The 21997-nt window shown below is 45.3% G+C and overlaps 1 protein-coding gene across 3 annotated transcripts in view; it reads left to right on the forward strand.

Moving 5' to 3' along the window:
* Taok3 (TAO kinase 3) overlaps positions 1-20980 on the forward strand; it is a 133296-nt gene extending 112316 nt beyond the window's left edge. For all 3 annotated transcript variants that reach the window (XM_042669600.1, XM_042669598.1, XM_042669599.1), the window contains 5 exons: positions 1905-2108; positions 9499-9738; positions 12057-12269; positions 19434-19616; positions 20465-20980. In XM_042669600.1, coding sequence (XP_042525534.1) covers positions 1905-2108; positions 9499-9738; positions 12057-12269; positions 19434-19616; positions 20465-20626 — 1002 coding nt within the window. In that variant the 3' untranslated portion in view covers positions 20627-20980. The remainder of the gene's footprint in view (positions 1-1904; positions 2109-9498; positions 9739-12056; positions 12270-19433; positions 19617-20464) is intronic.
* Positions 20981-21997: the final 1017 nt, after the last annotated feature.

Raw genomic sequence — 21997 nt, forward strand, 5'->3', positions numbered from 1 at the left:
TGAGGAAGTACCATTTCATCTGAACGCTCAGATTCCTTCAGGTCTCCTTTCCTAGCACTTACAGGAGAATTGGGTGCAGTTCTGTGGACTTTTCTTCTTAGAAGACTCAGGAGTTCTTATTGTAGACTTACTAAGTGTATTAAGGTTTAATAAGATTCAATAGTGCCACTGCCTTAGTATATGAAATATGGAGGTCATATTCTGATTTGTAAGTTAACACTACATGATTCCTCTTCAATTAATTAGGGAGTGAGAGCAAGTGGGTTGGGGTAGCCTTGGGCCCAGGGATCTCTTGCCTACCCAGGTAAGCCACTGTAATTGCTAGGCTGGACATACAATTGTGGTTGATTCACACTGGCTGAATGGGCAGTCTCTGATGCTGTAAGGTCCAGGAAACTAGAGAGTGGAGAGGAATAGTTCCGTGTTTTTTCTTAGTGATTGACTTGAGGCAAATTCTTATAGTATTGCCAGAGGATGCTGTTGGATGACAGAAATCAAATTGATTTTTCAATAAGAAATGTCATTTTTCTTAGCTCTTCTTACCTTCTTATTTCTATACAACACACTGTATGAATGTGGCATCCATTTTGAGCTTTTGTAACACTAGGATAATAGGGTTACATGAAATATTTAGGAAGTATTTAGAATCTACCTTTAGAAGATTCTCCTAGTGAACAGAATTCTAGAGTTCCCACTCAGGCCAGGCATAGGTGGCTCACACCTCTAATCCTAGCCACATGGGAGGCTAAGATTGGTACCAGGGAAGAAAAGTTCTGGAGACTTCTCAATTTATAGCTGGACACAATGGCACATGCCTGTCAGCCCACACTACATGGGAGGCTGAGCCTAGAAGGATTGTGCTGCCTGGCCAGCCCAAGCAGAAAAGTCCCTGAGACTCTACTGAAGGGAAGCTGGGTGTGGTGGCACCTGCCTCTCATCCCAGAAACAATGAGAAGTCTAAAAGTAGACATATCAAGTCAAAGAAGCATACCCAGATGGGAAGTGAGATCCCATCCTAAAAGCAACCAGTGAAAAACGAATTGGAGCGATGACTTAGCAGGATGATGTGGACCTAGCAAGCATGAGGCCCTGAGTTCAAATCCCAATACCACCAAGTATTTTTGTTTTTCAAAGAGTTCTCACTTAGTCCTCAGGCTCCTTTTGGTTTTCCAGATTCTGATGGATATGTGTAAGAGACCACAGGCCTTCACTTCTAATTCTTTCAAGATACTCTGAGAAAAAGCAAGATGAAAGCCAATTTGAGAAATCTCAGAGCTTTCTGTGCAAAACTCCTATAACTCCTCATAAAGTAAAACTTGATTTGGCATAAATATTTAGACATAGAATTCTTAGAATGATCAAAGTCTCCCTATCTCAGCTGTTGAAAGAACACAGGGATATGGACGAAACAAAATGGCACATGTCCGGAAATCACTGATTCTTGATTTCGGAATACATTTTTATGGTCCCATAAGTCTAGACTTGCAAGCTAGGTGACTAATGTTGAAGCTGAGGTCAAGGCCTGAGCAGAGGAGTCACCTGACTTCTTCCTATGATCCCAACCTTCCTCCTGCTGGAAACAACATTTCCTGGATGGCCTGAAGGCTTCCTTCAAGACCTCATGGAACATGACAGGAGAGAATTTACACATAAGGACTTCCTGGAAGGGCAGAGATAACTGAAATATCGTGAGATGTCACGTGGTAAAACCTTAAGTAATATGGATGTCATCCATTAGGAGATTTCAACTGTGCAAGTAGTTAACCAAATGTAGACCAAGCTAGTCGGTAGAACACAGAAGAGTAAGCCCAACCCATTTTCTATAAAGGTTATCTTCTTCCTTTCACTGTAGATTTATATTCTACCTCCTCTGATCACTGCCTGGGTTTGTTGTTTTTTCCAAGGAAATGAATGAGGACCATAGCACACCCAAGAAAGAAAAGCAAGAACGGATCTCCAAGCATAAAGAGAACCTGCAGCACACACAGGCTGAAGAGGAAGCCCACCTTCTCACCCAGCAGAGACTGTACTATGACAAACACTGTCGTTTCTTCAAGCGGAAAATTATGATCAAGCGGCATGAGGTGGAGCAGCAGAACATTCGGGAGGTATGTTCGGTTCTAAGTCACTGTCTCTGGCTCAGGAGACATTGAGCTATGGGAGGGTCATGACCTTGTCTGTATGCCGTATTTCTTCATCCTTAGTCTTTAGCACAATGCCTGACACACAATAGGTACACAAAACATATCAGATACCTAATTTACCGTTGGTAAGAGAAAACTTAATTGCAGAACAGAACATAAGCTTTTTCTAAAGACATCAAAGAATTTTAATGAACATCTATTATCTCTCCACTGCGTATGACATAGTGAAGAATCAAAAGGGGTAGAATAGAGGGCTTTACTCTGTGTCTGCTGGTTGAGGACTTGGAGTTTTGTATGGTGCTCAAAATCATTTCAAATTAAGTTCATTCAACCAGTTATCTGGCATTCACAGAGGTAGATGCCAAGGCCATGGTGCCTTTTATTCTCTGCCTCCAAGAGGCCCTGAGTCAGGAGGGGAAATGTGTAGCAGATTAGTTATAACCCAGTGTTCTGGGTTTAGTAATGGACATATAAACCATGACATGCATATAGTCATGGCAACATTTGGAGGACTCAGGGCTGAGTCCAAGGTCGCCAGAGTTCTGGGTATCTGGAAAGGAGCTAGAAGTACCTCCAGGAGTAGCATTCAAGGCCTTGTTTAAAGGAAGGCATTTAGGTTGTAGCTCAAAGGCAGCCACAGCCATCTGAAGCTTTTAATCAGGGGAGACCTGATGAGATCTGGCTGTGCTTGGAAGAGTTAGTATACCAGTATGAGCCATGCTGGAAAGGTAAGAAGCAGGAGGCCTGCTGGAATGCTCTTCCTGTCAACACAAAGGTATTATCATATGCCACGTGCCTGCTAGACTGCTACGCTACTGCTTGAACCATTCCTCCAGCCCTTTTTGCTTTAATTTTTTTTTGTTTGTTTAGTATTTTTCTTTTTTAGCGCTGGTCCCGGGGCTTGATCTCAGGACCTGGGCACTGTCCTTGAGTTTTTTTGCTCAAGGACTGACACTGTACCACTTGAGCCACAGCTTTACTTCCTGTGGTTGAATCTTACAAGACTTTCCTGTGCAAGTTAGCTTCAAACGGTGAGCCTCCTGAGTAGCTAGGATTATAGGCTAGGATTATAGGCATGAGCCACTTGTGCCTGGCTTTAGGTTATCTATTCTTTTGATAGGGTCTCTCATTTTTGCTCAGGGCCGCTTACAGGCTCCTACAGAGCTGGGAGCACAGGTGTGAGCCACCATATCTGGCATCTCGATAACTTGTCAGATGGCATCTCACTAACTTGAGACATAAACCTCAGTCCTCCTGATCTCTGCCCCCTGTGTAGCTAGCATAACAGGCATAGTCACCATGCCTGGTCTTGGAGTAATATTTCTGAGGCAAAATCCTTAGTAACGCTGACTAGATACATGGAGGAATTTTAAAAGGAGTCAAAAATTACTTCTACTCAGGAGGCTGAGCCAGGAAGATTATAAGTTCAAGGACAGACTGATTTTTTTTTTCTGGCATGAGGTCTCATTAGGTAGTGCAGGCTGACCTGGAACTTCTCAGTTCTCCTGCCTCAGCTTCCTGAGTGCTTGGATCACAGGAGTAAACCACATACATAGCTCAGAGAACCATATTCAGTTAGGAAAATCTAAAATTTCTAGGCAACCCACAGAATTCTAGGCCAGACTTATGTGTTATCTCATCTTGTAGAAAGGAAAAACAAACCAGACTATGATGGTTCATGCCTGTAATCTAGCAATTCTAGATGATTGTTGTTCCCCAAAGTGATGGTAATTTCATGTGTAACTCCTTACATGCTAGGTATTAACCAGCTTAGCTAAGCCAACTCTATAGGAGTGTTTTTCTTGAGTGCAGAATAAGAGAAACTTTCATGAAAATGTACAGTTTTTCTACTTACAAAAATAATTTTTAGGCTGGGCGCTGGTGGATCATACCTGTAATCCTAGCATTTCAGGAGGCTGAGATCTGATGATCACGGTTCAAAGTCAGCCTGGGCAGGAAAGACCCTGAGGAGCTGAGGGACAGCACCCAGGCCCAGAGTTCAAGCCCCATGACGGACAAAATAATAATAATAATAATACTTTTTAGCCAGGTGCTGGTGGCTCACGCCTGTAATCCTAGCTACTCAGGAGGCTGAGATCTGTGGATTGTGGTTCAAAGCCAGCCCAGGCAGAAAAGTCCGTGAGACTCTGATCTCCAGTAAACCACCAGAAAACTGGAAGTGGTGCTGTGGTTCAAGTGGTAGAGCACTAGCCTTGAGCTGAAAAGCTGAGGGACAGCGCCCGGGCCCAGAGTTCAAGCCCCACGACCAACAAAAATAAAATGAAAAAATAATTTTTAAAAGAACTTTGAAAAGAGATAAATACAGAAAAGTAAAAAATACACTAATATTTTTCAATAGCTTTGTTGAGATATTGTTGATATTATAAAAATCATACATATTTAAGGTAGAAATTTTGATGCTTTCATGTAGGTATATATTGTAAAATGTTCCCTATATTCAAACTAATTAAACTCTACATTGTTGCTACATGTAAGTACATGTGCATGTGTGAGGAAGATTTAATTTAAAATTCATCCTCTTAGCAAACTGCAAGTGTTATTAACTACTGTCATAAGGTTATACATTATATCTCAAGATTATCTTGCATAAGGGAAATTCTGTACTATTTGACCAACATCTCCTCATTTCCTTTTCCTGATCATTTCATTCCACCCGGCCTCATCTGTACAGCTTATAACTTTTTCAAAATGAGATTTCTTTTGTATCAGTGGGGTTACTGGATTTGCAAGCATTAGAAACAAAACTCTGGCTGACTTAAACATGGAAAAGAATTTACCACAAGACCATGGGGCAGGTGACAGAGCTGAAGACCAGAGCCAGAAGAGATGGAGAGCCATCCCAGAAAAGCACCTGCTGAGGCAAGGGCAAGGGCAAGAACAGACACACGCTCCCCAGGGCATTGTGTCTCCAACACTACTCATCTCTGTAGCATTTCTGTACAAGATTCAGAATCCTGGGAGACAGAGTTGATTGGGTAACATGAAGCCAAAAGTAGAGGATAAACAGAAGGGAAGGTGGATGCTCAGCCTGACAGAGTGCAGACCTCCACCACATGGTCTTGTTTCTTTACTCCATTCACTATGCAGGACAAACAACACCCCCCCACACACACTGATCTTACAACCTCAGAGTGTTTTGTGTAATCACGTGTTTAATGAGGCACTTTGTGCTGGGCATTTTGTTGACATGTTACAGTATCACCAACGTTGCCACAGAGAACATCTCTGAATGTAAGTATTTTTAGAGGCTGTGGGTGAGCTCTTGCCTAGCGTGCACGAGGTTCCATCCCCAGCACCATAGAAATAAATCAGTAATAAAATAAATCATACACAAGTATTTGTGCAGGATGTCTCTGCAGTGAAATTTCTAGGCCAAAGAGTTGTGTGAAAACTACCTGGTTTTCCAAGTTTTAAATATCACCAGGGCTATCAGGGTATCTCAGAAGTCAAGCACTTGCCTGGCATTTACAGGGCCATGGGTTCAAATCCCAGCACTGCAAATTGTCCTCTAAGAGGGTTTTGACTTCCACCCAAGATGCTTCTTTTCCCATATCTACCCCTAAATTCTGTATCAGCAGTCCCTTTAGCTCATGAAAACACGTATAAAGGTTCACCATAGACTGGGAAGGAGCTGTGGGAGGGGGCAGGGAATCAGCCTTTCTCACTACCACACACACATAGTCCCACCTTAGCCCAGTCACTGAGATGAAGAAGAAAACCTAGACAGCATCAACTATCACAGGATGACAGCAGCTCCCCTACAAGCTGAGCCTGTAATCCCAGCTGTGTTGGAGGCCAGTTTAGGAAACCTAGCAAGGCCCTCTCTGAGTCTCATGGTGCTGGGAATTCCAGCACCATAAAAAGGAAAAGAGCCGAAGTCTAGTTTTTGCTCAGCTGCAAGTAAAGATACCAAGGCTGCATGTGGTGGCTCATGCCTGACCAGCTACAGAGGAGGCAGAGATTGGACAAACTCAGACCCCTCCCCCCTCCCTCTAAAAAAAAAATTCAATAAAGATGCCTATCCATAATCCCTGCTGTGTCAGTAGTGGACATAGGAAGATTTTGGTCTGGCATAAGGCCAATCTTGAGTAAAACTAAAGCAAAAGTATCTTTAAAAAAAAGGTAGGCACTGATGGCTCATGACTGTAATCCTAGCACTCAGGAAGCTGAGATCTGAGGATCACAGTTGGAAGTCAGCCCAGGCAGAAAAGTCCCTGTGAGACTCTGATCTCCAATTAACCACTCAAAAACTGGAAGTCGCACCGTGGTTCAAAGTAGTACAGCACTAGCCTTGAGCAAAAGACCTCAGGGACAGCACCCAGGCCCTGAGTTCAAGCCCCACAACCAACAAAAAATAAGGAAATAAAGCAAAAAGGGCTAGAGGCATGATTGAAGTGGTAGAGCACCTGCCTAGCACCCAGGCCCTGAATTCAAACCCCAGCTGCCCAATAAATCAATGAAGCCAATTTGTACTAGAACTGAAAATACATTGAACAACTGCAGGAAGAAAAGGTAGGGAATGCACACCAAAGCCACATCTTATCCAGGAAGTAGACTCACAGGATGTGTGGTAGTGCCTGTCTCCGGACCATTTTGTGTGAAAAGCTCATAAGCTTCAGCCCCAAGCTCACACTCACCTGCAGAGATATCACAGTGGGGTAGGGGCTAGGGAAAGGGAACAACCCATTCCAGCCTATCATCCCTCACAACAGACAGGCCTTAGTGTGTTGCTGAGCTGGATCTCCATTTTCTTTCATTTCTGCCCAGCTCTGTTTGAGGACTGTCCGAGCTAAAGGCACACATGGCTCTTGTATATATAGATTATGTCATCTGTACAGATAACCCAGCCATTGCATCTCGTGTAGCTAGAGCAGAGGAATTCTTCAACATTTTTTTCTCACACCAAAAAAAGTTTAAGGGCTTGGAAGGTGGCTCAGTGGTAGAGCACTTGCCTTGCATGCTTGAGGCCCTGGGTTCGATTCCTCAGCACCACATAAGCAAAAAGAAAAAAGCCGGAAGTGGCGCTGTGGCTCAAGTGGTAGAGCGCTAGCCTTGAGCTGAAGAGCTGAGGGACAGTGCCCAGGCCCAGAGTTCAGGCTCTATGACCGGACCCCAAAAAAAAAATAAAAATAAAAAAAGTTTAAGCAGGAAAATATCAGAATATCTTTTCATTGAAAACTTAACCCAAGTTTTAGCTTTGTTCCTGTTTTATGGAAGTCATATGACCTTACCATAGTCCCTTGGTTCCCAAATGCCTTCTCCCCACGTGTAAAAAAAATCTCTTCAAGATTTCCACCTCACAGAGCTGCCACTAGTATTGCATGAGATATGTGAAATACTTTTTTTTTTTAATGAGAGCCAGGTATGGTGTTATACACCTGTAGTTCCAGCTACTCTAAAGACTGAGGCAGGAGAATCTCTTGGGCCCAGAAATTTGAAACCAGCCTGGGTAACACAGAGATCTGGGTCTCAAGAAAATGCAGTTGAGCCAGGTGCTGGTGGCTTATGCTTGTAATCCTAGCTACTTAGGAGGCTGAGATTATGAAGTAGGCACAGTACTGGACTCCTAATAAGGTGAATAATATTTTTCCCATGTTTTAAAATAGTTTAGGCAGCCTAATCATCTTACAGCTCAGCAACTCAGATATACAAACTGGAGATAAAGGAAACAACCTACAGATTGTAACAGAAAAACAATTTTAGTGTCACATTTCTCTCTCCCTGGATAACTAATCATAACCACATTGAAGATACTGTATTCTAGATATTCATTTCCAAATACAGGAAAATAAGAACATATGAATATATTCCAAAGTATGTTCTTGTTACCTTTCACTTACCTTCCCCACATGTTCATTACGGAAGTAGCAAATCTGTAGACAAGGAAGTGCCCAAAGCCCAGGTTAAGAGTAGGGGAGAAGCTGATAGTAACAGACACCCCTGAGCTTTTGTCTGAGAGTCCTCAAACTTTACCTCATGTAGAAGAAGCTGGTGAGTTCGTTGTGAATGTCTTCTGACCTGGCCATTCTGATTCAGATGTTCATTTGTATCCTGCGTCATTCCATTAAACATGATTAAAGCCCTTGCTTCCCTAAAGGGGTTCACTATGTCTTGTATCCTCTTTCCCCCAATGAGTTTCTTGAGTTTCAGGGCTGTAGGCAACCTGGACTCAGCTTGGACCTGTCAGCTTAGGAGAGTGGAGGTGGAGGAATGCCCACTCCACTGTCAGGTGTAATGCTGCCAGGGTCCGGGAGCAGGTTCCTTCCTTACTCACTTTTCCTTGACTTTCTTTCTTTCTTTCTTTCTTTCTTTCTTTCTTTCTTTCTTTTTCTTTCCTTCCTTCCTTCCTTCTTTCTTTCTTTCTTTCTTTTCTTTCTTTCTTGCCTGCCATGGGGCTTAAACTCAGGGCCTGGGTTCTATCCCTGAGCTTTTGGGCTCAAAGCCACAGCTCCATCTCTGACTTTTTGGTGATTAATTGGAGATAAGAGTAGAGCCTGGCTGACTTCAAACCTCGAACTTCAGATCTCAGCCTCTGAGTAGCTAGGATTACAGGTGCCCAGCTTCCTTGGCTCTCTTGGTTCTGGGCTTGGAGAGCAGAAGTTGGCTAGAAGGGCTTACTTCCCTTTGGTGCCATCTAGGGGCCACTTGCTGATCTCTTACAGAAGAAAGATGGTGGACCAGGAGAATAAAACTGGTTGGGGGGGAGGGGTCAGGAGATGGGGGAAGCTCTAGGGTACTGTCTTTTATCCCTTGAAACAAATCCAAATCGTGTTTAGACATTCCTGCAGTAGCACATGAGATCTTAGCACCTCCCACCTTGCTGTCTTGCCTTCTAAATCTGCTTATTAAAATTATTTCTTTATTTTAATCAATATTCTTTTGCTTGGGTGTTCACTGTAGTTTATTTGAACTGGATCAAGCTAAAACTGACCCCAAGATCCTGCTCCAGACAATTACTATGTTGTGGATATAAGCTTCTTACATCTGAATGGCTTATTCACGTGACTTTAATGGCAAGCACGGGGGAGAGATACCAGTTAAATTGAAGAAATTTTTCTTTAGACCCAAGCACAGCACAGCACCTAACACAGGGTCACAGCAGATCTGTACGGGGGGGGGGGGGGGAACGCCAATGAGGGGGGTATCAGCATCCCATTTTACAGACCACACAGTTGTGACTGCTTGTAAACAGTGGGCCTAAAGCTCCAGGGATGGATGGTTAATCAAGTCTCTGTCATGCTTTGATGGAGAGAGAGCCACCCATCCATGAGCAGTATGTTCCTCCCAGTTCCCCCTCATTCATCTCTGCTTTCTGCTTTTGTTCCTGATACAGGAACTCAACAAGAAGAGGACGCAGAAGGAGATGGAGCACGCCATGCTGATCCGGCATGACGAGTCTACCCGGGAGCTGGAGTACCGGCAGCTGCACACGCTACAGAAGCTCCGCATGGATCTGATCCGTTTGCAGCACCAGACTGAACTGGAGAACCAGCTGGAGTACAATAAGAGGCGAGAGAGGGAGCTGCACAGGAAGCATGTCATGGAACTTCGGCAGCAGCCAAAAAACTTAAAGGTGAGAAGAGAGTTCACAGAAGCACGTCGTACTTGTGATGTCCAGAATGGAGTGGGGCCAGACCAGATGTGGTTATCACTGAACCTGGAGATTGTCAGCCAGCTGCTCAGAATCGTGTATTTCCCACGGCCCTGTGTCTCTGGTTGCAAAGCCCAAGGGTCTGTGTTCCACAAGCCCTGGAACACTGCCATGTGAGATCTCCGTTTCCCTTTTATTCCATTAGTCATTTCTCTGAGCCTTTCAGGACCAGCCCTCTTTCAAAGTGGATGAGTAGGCTGGACACAGTGGCTTAAGCCTATAATCCTAGATCATTTGGAAGAAGAGATTGAGGAGCAAAGTTCAAGGCCAACCCAGGCCAAAAAATAAAAATTCACAAGACCCATCTCCAAGTTCCACAAGTCGCATAGCTGGATGCTCTGGCACACACCTATTATCCTGGCTAAGGGGGATGTACAATGGCTGGATGTGGTAGCCTACCCTGTCATCCCAAGCAACATTGGGAAGCAAAAGTAGGAGGATCACAGTCCAGCCTGAGCAGGGCATAAATCAAGACCCTACCTTGGGAATAAATAAATAAATAAGCTGGGGGCATGGCTTAAGAAATAGAGTACTTGCCTGGGCTGGGAAAGTGGCTCAGCAGTAGAGCGCTTGCCTTGCATGCCTGAGGCCCTGGGTTCGATTCCTCAAAACCACATAAGCAAAAAGAAAAAAGCTGGAAGTGGCACTGTGGCTCAAGTGGTAGAGCGCTAGCCTTGAGCTGAAGAGCTGAGGGACAGCGCCCAGGCCCAGAGTTCAGGCCCCATGACTGGACCCAAAAAAAGAAAGAAAGAAAGAGACTGCCTGCCTAACAAGCACAGGCCTTGAGTTCAAACCTCAATACTAGATAAAGGGGGAGGAGCAGTATGAGTCTAGGGTTCCAGTGCAGGGAAATGAGGTAGCTGACTTGAGTGCCATATGCTGGAACTTGGAAGAAATGAGTGTGGTTGATGGGTAGGGTCTGTCATGGGCTGGAAAGGAGGTTTGACCCTACCTAGGCCAGACCTGTGCTGCCTGCACTGAAGATAACCTTGCCAAGGGAAGCTCTGCTGGCTGTCACTAACTCCACTGGCCTCCAGCTAATTCTAACAGTCTCATGTTAGCAAGCCCTGCAGACTGTGTGTCTGGAAGACATCAGCCACACTGGCACAGACATGGGGCCATGCTCCATTACATGGCCATGTGCAGAACCCCAAACTGTCTCATGAGTGATCCCAATCACCCATACACCAAATACACATGTGACTTTGGCCCTAATAAAGCCAAAGTGCTCCAGTTACCAGTGGCTCACATCTGTAATCCTAGCTACTCAGGAGGCTGAGACTGAGGATGGTGGTTGGAAGCCAGGCAGGGCAGAAAAGCCCCTGTGAGACTCTTATCTCCTATTAACTACTCAAAAACGGGGATGTAGAGCTGTGGATCCAAGTGGTAGAGCACTAGCCTTGAACAAAAGAGCTCACAGACAGCGCCCAGGCTCTGAGTTCAAGCCCCACAACCGAGAAAAAAATAATAATAATAATGCCAAAGTGCAAATTTGGAATTGCCATGTGTGAGTACACCTCTTAATGGGGAAACACCCACATTCCCCTTCCCTCTCAACTGATGCTGGAAGCCAGTGGAGATGCAAGGTATTATCCACAGGTTTCCCTTTATTGATTTGTCAAGGAAACACATTAGCTAGGCAACAGTGGCACAAACCTGTAATCCTAGCTACTTAGGAGATCAAGATGCAAAGGCTCTTAGTTTGAGGTTAGCCTGGGCAGAAATTGGCTTATATGGTAGATCACCAGCTATGAGTAAGCCAAGTAAGTGCAAGTCCTTAGTACCAGAAGGGTAGGGGGGAAGAAATATTGTAAGTTACAACAGTGAGATCTGGTTTATATAATGCCCTGGAAACAAAGAAATGACATGTGCATGCACACATACACACAAAGAAAAACAATAGTGATGATTATAAACACTTTGAGTAGGAAAACATGGAAGTAACTTCCAGCCAGTTAATAAGCTTCATACTATTCCATGATCCTCTCAGAATCATAAATTCAAAATCTCTTGTAAATTCAAAAGCACTACTACTCATTTTGTATCAAACCAAAAGCACTGATAAAGTCTACTCTTGTCTGTGTGGTCTGTGTTATTTTCCTGGGTTGCTGACTGGCACTGTGGGTCACCACACCAAAAGTTGGGTGGTTCCAGTCCTGGAACTGTGTGGTTGATGAAACAGAGATCATTCCAGGTTGACTGACAGGTCTTTATTTTCTCTCTGTCACTTTTTCTAACAGGCCATGGAAATGCAAATTAAAAAACAGTTTCAGGACACTTGCAAAGTACAGACCAAACAGTATAAAGCACTCAAGAATCACCAGTTGGAAGTCACTCCAAAGAATGAGCACAAAACAATCTTAAAGACACTGAAAGACGAGCAGACGCGAAAACTGGCCATTCTGGCCGAGCAGTATGAACAGAGTATAAATGAAATGATGGCTTCTCAAGCGGTAAGTGGGTAGGTTTGGTGCCACAGCTTCAAGAGCTTTGAGATTCCAGAGAATTCAAGATCCAGCCTTTGCTTCCCAGGATGCTCATGGCACACTTTTAGGATATTGGTGTTTTTCCACCCAACAAGCTGAGGAAATACGATCAACTACCAACCTCGGAATAAAACAACGCCCATATGGATCCTTTCAGGAATATCTTAAAAGATGGAATTCCAGGCGTGCTGTGCTAAACCACAGTGCTGTGGCACTTAGGGACTTTAAGGGTTAGATGTGATAGATTTCATGTATAATGTCATATGTTCATTTATCAAAGGTTTGCTGGCTTCCTCCCCTGCCACACTTAACAAATGAATGACACTTCCCTGGGAACTCACGGTCTGGTGAGGCACATTCAGTCAGTAAACTTTAGTTAGGCTTCAGTGTTCAGCTCAGAGATAGAGCCAGGACTAGATCAGGAGTCTCAGCCCTCACACTGGATCAGGCAATCCAGGAGTTGAGGTAATCAAACAGTGCTTTGACGAAAGAGGAGCAAGCTTATGGCAGGACAAGTAGGGGCAACGAAGCGGGCCCTGGGGAAGCCAGGAGGTGAAGAGAAAGTCACTGAAGTCAACTTTTAAGGCTCAGTGAGGAGGTATCTACATAGGCAAAGGTCAAAAAGGCACATCTGAGAACTTCGAACTTAAATGAGAGCCTAGAGGTGGGTTGGGCATGATGATACATACCTGTAATTCCAGCAGGCTAAAGAAGGAGAATCTGAAATCAGAAGACAGCCTAGGTTCTATAGTGAAGACCCTGCTTCAAACAATGAAGGGGTACAGCTCAGTGGCAGGGGTTACCCAGCATCCGCAAAGCCCTAGGTTGTCTTTAACACTAAAAAGAAAGGAAAGAAAGGAGCTGAACATTGATGGCTCATGGTTATCAGCTCAAGTAGGAAAGCCCATGAGACATCTCCAATTACCCCCAAAAAACAACAGAAGTGGAGCTGTGGCTCAAGTGGTAGAGTGCTAGCCTTGGCTCAGGAACCAAGTGCCAAGGCCCTGAGTTCAAGCCCTAAGACCAGCACAAATAAAAGAGGGGAAGATTGAGAACCCCAGGTGAAATGATGTGGGGCTTGGTAAGCCAGGGGTGAAGCCTGCTTGGTAATTTATGAAGGTTTCATGAAGAAATAGGACTGCTGGGTGCCAGTGGCTCATGCCTATAACCCTAGCTATTCAGGAGGCTGAAATCTGAGGATCATGGCTCAAAGCCAGCCAGGGCAGGAAAGTCTGTGAGACTCTTATCTCTAATAAACTACCAGAAAACCAGAAGTGGAGCTGTGGCTCAAGTGGTAGAGCACTAGCCTTGAGCTGAAGAGCTGAGGGACAGCACACAGGCCCAGAGTTTAGGTCCCACGACCAAAAAAAAAAAACAAAAAACAAGAAAGGGTGGGGGGGAGGAAGGGAGGGAAGAGAGGAGAGAGAAAGAAAGAAAAAAATATGAAAGAAAAGAAATAGGACTTATGGAATGCTAGCCCTCCACCAGCAGAGGAGGAAAAGTAGTCCAGGCAGATACCAAAGTCTATGCACAGACCAGGAACCTAAGAGAGGTGGCATGTTTGACAAGCAACAAGTAGTTGCCAGGGCTGGAAGGTCAAATACTCTTTAATGAAAGCAGGTGATAGTTGGGGTCAGATCCTCTAAAAGCAGAGTGGATCACTGCTGTGCCACAGGCAATAGAGAGCTATTGAAATCTGCTGAGGAAGGGAAGATCAAGATCAGAATTGTGATACAGAAAGCTATTGGCAAGGGCTGAGGGTGGTAGTTCACACCTATAATCCTAGCTACTAGGCAGACAGACATCAAGAGGATCATAGTTTGATGCCCAAGGATTATAGTTTGATGCCCACCCAGGCAAAAACAGAAACAAGATCTTTGAACTTTGGTTCAAAATATCTAAACCAATAAATCAGGTGTAGCAATGAATGTCTGTAATCTGAAATACGAGGAAGGTATAGATAGGAGGATTATAGTCCTCAGACTGGCCCTGGGCAAAAACATAAGACTCATCCCCAAAACAATTCAAAGGGCTGGGGGCATGGCTCAAATGGTAGTGCACCAGCCTAGAAAGCAGGTACCTAGTACCACAAAAAGAGAGTTGCAATCATGTAGCAGATATAGGTAGAGATCTGTCAGCAAGCTGTAAGAGAGAGAGAGAGAGAACTGGTCTCGTGCTTGTAATTCTAGCCACTCAGGAGGCCGAGATCAGAGGGTCACAGTTAAAAGCGCTGGCAGAAAAATCTATGAGGCTTTTTTTTTTTTTTTTTTTAGTTCTGGGGCTTGAACTCAGGGCCTAGGCACTGTCCCTGAGCTGCTTTTGCTCAAGGCTAGCACTCTACCACCTGAGACACAGCACCACTTTCAGCTTTTTCTGTTTATGTGGTACTGAGGAATTGAATCCAGGGCACTCTACCTCTAAGCCGCATTCCCAGCCCTCCATGAGACTCTTATCTCCAATTAACCAGCAAAAAGCCAGAAGTGGATGTAGCTGAATGGCAAAACACCAGCCTTAAATGAAGAAGCCTGAATTCAAGCCCCAGTACCAGCACAAGAGGCAGATATACAGACCTGCTAATGGAACGAGAAAGAAGGGAAAGATTTGAGAAATGCGTACACGCTGCAGCAGTTAGAACTTAGTGGCTAGTTTGAGAGGTAGGTTTGGCAACAGACTGCACTAACTATCCTGTTGCCAAGGGAGACAGCAGAGAGGGGTGTGGGGAGTGACTACGTTTTGGGCATGGTATCTTAGCTCTACAGTGTCCAGCAAGAACCCTACAGACATAAAAGTCTAGTTCATAGAGGATATGGGGAGCAAAGGAAAGTTCCACACCATTGCCATTTGGGGGCAGTAGTAGGTGGGATCTACTAGGGACTGGAGTGGAATTAGAGGGAAATGAAGAGCCCGGTTGCTTGCCTAAAGGAGTACAAGGAAAGCCTGGCAATGTCGATCAAGCAGTAGAGCACCTGCCTAGCAAGTGTGAAGCCCTGAGTTCAAGCATTCAAAAACCCAGAATGCTCATTTCACAGTAGTTATTTGTCTTCTTTGCTGGGCACAGAGGCTTAGACCTACAATCCTAGCTTCTTAGATGGCAGAAACTTCAACCAATGGCTAGTTTGGTGGCACATGTCTGTTATCCCAGATAAATGGGAAGTGCAAGTAGGAGGATCCCTGCCCACGCCAGCCCAGCATAAAGTGAAACCCTTTAATATAACCAATGCAAAAAGAGACTGGAGGTGTGGCCAAGTGGTAGAGCACGCACCTAGCAATCAGGAGACCTTGAGTTCAACCCCCAGTACTGAGGGGGAAGGGGGGAAAGAGCACTGCAAAGAAAATGAATACTCAGAGATACAGGAGGGGAACCAGGAAAGATCCTGTCTCCCAGTTCATATTTAACTACAGATTTCAAGTGGGCAGAGACAGTAGAATACTGGACTTTGGGGTACTTGGTGTGTCTGGCCATGAGTCTGTCCATTGCTTCCCAAGACCATCAGGAGACCAGTGGGAATAGGAGACATTGTAGTGACTGTACCTCAAAAGAGGGAGAGGCCAGGTGTAATCCCAGCTACATGGACACAGAGTAACAAGACTGCAGCCCAAGCAAAAGCGCACGCTCCTGAGTAACCTAAAGCCTAAAGGGCTAGGGGTATGGCTCAAGTGATAGAGCATTTGCATAGCAAGTATGAAGCCCTGATTTCAAACCCTAGTACCACCACAAAGAAAAAGAAAGGAAGGAGAAACTGTATGTGAGACTCTGTGCAGACCCCTGCTGCTGGAAGCAAACAGTCAAAGGAAGATTCTGTGAGTTGAGAGAAGCTTAAATGTTCTGACTGTGGAGGAGACCTGTGGCACACATTCACTCCTTCATTCATCTAGCAGATCTTTCTTGAGTTCCTGTGCTGTGCCTGGGTAAATGTGACATGGATGAGGGCCTCATGGGATTTCTGGAAGAATAGAGGGAAACCAACATTGTTCAAGGCCCAGCAAGGTCAAGAAGCCAGCAGGAAGCTAGGCTGGGCTGGAACGAGGAGCTGCGGATGCAAAGATGGCAGCCCATGCACTTGTGAAAACATCCCAGTCTTCTAGTCACTCAGGATTTGCAGCTTGAAGAATGCTTAGTCTGATGCTAGAGCAGAGGCCTGACATCAGATGTGTACCTTTGAGCAATGGTGACGTGAAGAATGACCTGGAAGGTGGCCAAAGCGGGTGTGAGGAGATTGTATATGATGCTGCTTTACCTGGGCACCAGGGGCAGCTAGACAAGGGGCATTCTGGATGAGGGAGGTTTAAGAATGGCTACAGCCTCTGGCTTGAGAAGAACGGTGGATAATGGTACCATTTGCTTCCACACAAAAAGTGGAGGAAGAGCTGGTTGGGGAAGCAGGAAGGAAAATGACGAATTGACTTTGGTATGATCATATCTCGCAGGCCTCAGAAAGGAAGTCTGACATGATAGGAGTTCCTGGCAACTGAGGCTTTCACAGTGGTTGCGGTCCCTTAAGAAGGGGACTTAGAGAGGCCCGGGACAAATCCCTGAGGAGCACCTGTATGTAGTAAGGGCCTGGGAGAGTACAGAATGGGGAGGTTACACAAGAGGTATGTGTAGGATTTTAGAAGGCTGGGGAAAGATGCAGTTTGAGTAGAGGGATCCAATTGGAGCATGACCAGGGTAGGAAGGGATGAGAAGTGAAAAGGAGAGAGGGGGGTTGGGACCATAGGAGGGTTGGGTAGGATTCTTGTCTTGCGAAACTTTATTTTCTTAGCACTGGCATCAGTACCTGGCATATAGCAACCATTCAGTGAATCTGTGTAAGATGGAAGAGAGAGGATGGGAAAGGAAAAACAGTAATTGTCTTCTATTCCAAGACAGACAAGCTCCCTCTTGGAACAGGGTAGCGCCTGCTTTTCTCTCTGTCTAATAGGGCAGACAGTAAACACTGTAAGCCATGTGTGCCACAAGGTCTCACAGCTAGGTAGTGCAGAAACAGCCTAGACAATGAGCAATCCTGCATCCAATAAAACTTTATTCATAAACACGGGCCACAGGCTCCATTGGCCCACTGTCACACTACAGTGTGTCAGCTCCTGCCTACAGGAATTGACTTAGCTATGTAGTAGTAGAGTCAAGTAGGAGGAACCTGTGAGCTTGGCCACTACTGCTTCCTACTGCCTCTTTCACATCCTGGCCTTCCATTGAAGCCAGTTTAGAAAACACAAATGTACAGATAAACAATTTTGACTGGATTTGGATTTGGTAAATACCAAGTCCCGAATTGTCCTCTGATTTCCATCATGGGAACTTACGTACTCAGAGTTCTATTAATAAGAAAAAAACCAATAAGAAAATGCCAGAAAGCCAGGCATCGATGAATCATGCCTATAATCCTAGCTACTCAGGAGACTGAGATCTGAGGATCCTGGTTCAAAGCTAGCCCAGGCAGGAAAGTCTGAGACTCTTAACTCCAGTGAACCACCAGAAAACCGGAAGTGGCATTGTGGTTCAAAGTGGTAGGGCACTAGCCTTGAGCACAAAAAGCTTAGTGACAGCACCCAGGCTCTGAGTTCAAGCCCCATGACTGGGGGGGAAATAGTGTGGGGGGGGGGAAATGCCAGAAACAGGATGGAGGGGTTTCTGATGTCTATATTGCCTGTAAAATGAGCCAGCCTCTCACCTGCCTGCTCAGGGTGATAACAACTAAAACTAATGAGCAGGACAGAACAAGATGTGGTCTTTCTGGTGAAGAACCTCCTGTGGGGAGGTAATGAGGGCTGCCCCTGCTGCAGACCGCTAACAGTCCTGTGATAGGGGAGACGAGAAGAACATGGTCTAAATGCTCAGGGGTTTTAATAGGGGCTGGTGAGGATTAATTATCAGAAGGTGCCATGGAAATACAACTACTAATTAATTTTCTGTTCCTTTCATCTATGGTGTATTTCTCCAGAAGTTCTGTGCTCCAACAATAACTCTGTAGAACTATCCTAGCATGTCAGGGAGTCAGTTCTCCATCCAGATAGCATGACCGGTTGTTCGCTGTCACAATTTGTATGGAGGGGAGGAGGTTTCTTGATTAAACGGCCCCCTTGGGGAAGCCTGAAGTGTCTGATTCCAGGGTTCTCACCTCACAGTTCTCAGCCAAACTAGGCACCACCATCTGAGGACACAACTGTGCCAGGCACGGGGCACTGAGGCCCTCCTGCTCAAAGTGAGGTTGGCATTTCCAAGGGCTGGCTTGACCCATTTTGCACACAAGATCCAGACAGAGTTAAGTGCTTCTGGAAGCAGAGGAAAATTGGCCAGGTTGCCTCTGCAGGCTAGACCTCATGACTCCACAGGCTATCTGGGCTCAGCCACCCTGACACCGGCTCCTGCAGTTTCCTTCCTGAAAGCAACATCATCAGGATTTCATAGCCCATTGGGCAGATACTCCTGGCTGTGAATGTACCCAGGACCTCTTTTTTTTCCCCCTGGGTACCCCTTTCATAATACACACTATCCCCAACCTGCCCTTGAGATTATTAAGCCACCCTTGGGGAAAGAGATTTGAAACCACCTCAGCCAGCTAACAAGATGGTAACCTCTCTAGCCAACCAGGGTGGGGGTCAGCCTGGTGGGACAAGATCATGGCAGTACTGTGGCATGCTCCTCAGGTTTGACAGCCATTAGACTCACTTATGTACAGCTACCTCAGTGGTTTTGTGGTTTTATGGTTAAAGGTGTCTAGATATAGAAATGGTCTTATCAAAACCAAAATAATGGTACTAAACCAACTTCTGGTCATTGGATGTTTTAGTATGCCCGGGATTACAATATGGCTTCTTTTATATGACCCTCATGCCAATTTTCTTGAGAGTTTAAAAAAGAGAGAGACCTAGAGAGGTTGTATAGTTGGCAAGGTGGCTCATGTGAGTGGTGGCCAGACCTCAGTCTCGGGAATCTATCCCCAAAGCCTATGTGTTAGCCACTAGGTCCTCCTGAAAGCGAAGTGTTTGCAAGACCTCGTGGCCCATTGGGCAGACATCCCTGGTGGGATCCTAGAATGAACAGACTGTGGGGACCAACCGCAGCCAGTCATCCCATGTACCACCAGCCAGGGCTGTGTTACACTGTGTGTCTTCTGTGTGTGCCCGCAGTTACGGCTAGATGAGGCTCAGGAAGCAGAATGCCAGGCCTTGAGGCTACAGCTCCAGCAGGAAATGGAGCTGCTCAACGCCTACCAGAGCAAAATCAAGATGCAGACAGAGGCACAACATGAACGTGAGCTCCAGAAGCTAGAGCAGAGGGTGTCTCTGCGCAGAGCACATCTTGAGCAGAAGGTATGAGCATTCTTATGGCACCCCTTAAGCTGGAATGGGGTGGGCTGGGGCCAGGGGGCTTGGGGAGCCCCACTAGCGACTGCTCACTTACTGGCAGCATTATACTCCAGGCACCCCTGGACGGCCAGTATGGGCCCCGGGATGCTAAGGTCATGAACTTGCTAAGTCTGATCTCATAGCAACAACCCGCTAAGAAGCCCTCCACCTTCTAAGCTGGTAGTGTAGGCACTGAGTGGCATGGGAAAGCCAAGTGCACATGTGGCAGTTAAGCCACAATAAGAATTAAAATGTAGGTAGGCTGACGTTGCTGTCTGTAGTAAATGTTATCCCAATCGAAATATCCACCATCCCAGATATCCTGGGTATATGAAGTAGATGGTACCATGGGGCATCTGGAAGCTGGTGGGCAATCTACTTGTTAGCCAAGACCAGCAGCTTTCCCCGCTGCTGTTTTAACAGCCATTACCCTCTGTGATTAAGCCGTGCATCTCACTGTGCTGTTGTGTGGCCTTGTCAGCTTTTGAGCTACCTCCTGCTGTGTCAAGACCACTGACCTAGATCAGCCCAGAGCTTGGAGTCTGGGCTGGAGTAGCATCGCTCTCATGGGTGAGCCTTAGCATTTTTATTCTTGGCAGCAAGTTTGAAACCTAATGGTACCATGCAGGATATTCATTACAGGCCTCTCTCAGCCTTCTATGGTCACTTAACTCCAGGTTCCCGTGTACGTGCATAGTAGGATACACGCACACACAGTAGGTGCGCATGCACACAGTAGTTGTACACATGTCACATGTGCCTAGTATGCCCACCGAGAGCCCACTAAGGATGGCTTGCTGTGCTTGTTTCAGATTGAAGAGGAGCTGGCTGCCCTGCAGAAGGAACGCAGCGAGAGAATCAAGTTCCTCTTGGAAAGGCAAGAGCGAGAGATTGAAACTTTTGACATGGAGAGCCTCAGAATGGGATTTGGGAATTTGGTTACATTAGATTTTCCTAAGGAGGACTATAGATGAGATTAAATTTTTTTGCCATTTACAAAAAAAAAATGAAAACAGAAAAAGTTGAGACCCTGCAAAACCACATTCCCCATTTGAACGGGCGTTTCTGTCACTCTCTCTCTCTCTTACTCTTACTGACACCGTGTCGGACTAGTGCCTGTGTATTCTTCCTCCATCAGGGGCCCCTTCCTCCCCCGTGTCCACTTGCAGTGCTGGCCAGCTTCCGGCCGCCTTCTCTCCATAACCCACGTCATGCTGACGTGGCTGCAGATTCACAAGAACCTCGGAGACACTTTGAACAAAAAACCAATAAACCAACAACGAAAAGTGGATGGATATTGCTTTAAGCAATCGCTCAATCTGTGAAAGTAAAGCAAAAAAACAATAATAATAATGATAATGATGATGATAATAATACTAAACGCCAAGGGGGAGAGAGACACAATATCCGCAGCCTTACACCTTAACTAGCTGCTGCATTATTTTATTTTATTTTATTTTTTTGGTATTTATTCATCAGGAATTAAAAAAAACAAAGTTTTATTAAAGATTGAAAATTTGATACATTTTACAGAAACTAATTGTGATGTACATATCAGTGGTGACATATTATTACTTTTTTGGGGCTGGGGGGTGGGGGGGTGGAGAGATCTTGTGATTTTTAAGAAACTTGCTGGCAAGGGTTTAACTTGTCCTCAGCATATCCTGATTGTATCATAACCATTTTCTGCACTTGCAGAGGATGTGAATACACTTAAAGAACTCACAGAATCCCAGTAGCACAAATTGGGCTTTGGCAAATCGTGTATTTTGTGTATAGAAGGAATTTAAGGAGAGGTATTACTTATTTTCATATTGTATTTTAACTGTTTCTCTGATCAAATTTTTTTACTTCCTCCTCCTGTTCCTCCCCTCCCACCCTCCCCGCCTCCCTCCTTTTCCAATTCAGTATTTGGAGTTCAACACTGTCTCTCAATCAAACCATCTCGGCCTTTTTCTTTATTTCCCTTCCCCTTTCCTGAGTCCCATATCTTGGTCATAAATAACTGCATTCTTCACACTTTCAAACTGTGTATTTTCTTACAATAAAAAATGATGAAAAAAAAAAGGCTTTACTTCTTTTGCATGCACTTTAAAAAAAAAAACAAAACATTTTTCAGGTTCCAAGGAAGAGCATGATTAACTGTCAGAGCTTTTAATTATATTTGTAAATAAAAGTGTTCATCACATCGCCTGGCTGTGTTCTTGTAGCAGGAAGATTCCTTTGCAGGTTCTCCAGGGGCTGACTCAGAGACCTGGCCACATTACGTAGCCTCCCTGCTCCACCAAGACTCTGGTCAGGACCCAAGGAAAACTGTCTTCCATGTCCTCTGCAGGGGACAGTGC

Source organism: Dipodomys spectabilis, unplaced genomic scaffold (genome assembly GCF_019054845.1).
Source record: "Dipodomys spectabilis isolate Male_0828 unplaced genomic scaffold, ASM1905484v1 ptg000499l, whole genome shotgun sequence".
NCBI classification, from domain to species: domain Eukaryota; kingdom Metazoa; phylum Chordata; class Mammalia; order Rodentia; family Heteromyidae; genus Dipodomys; species Dipodomys spectabilis.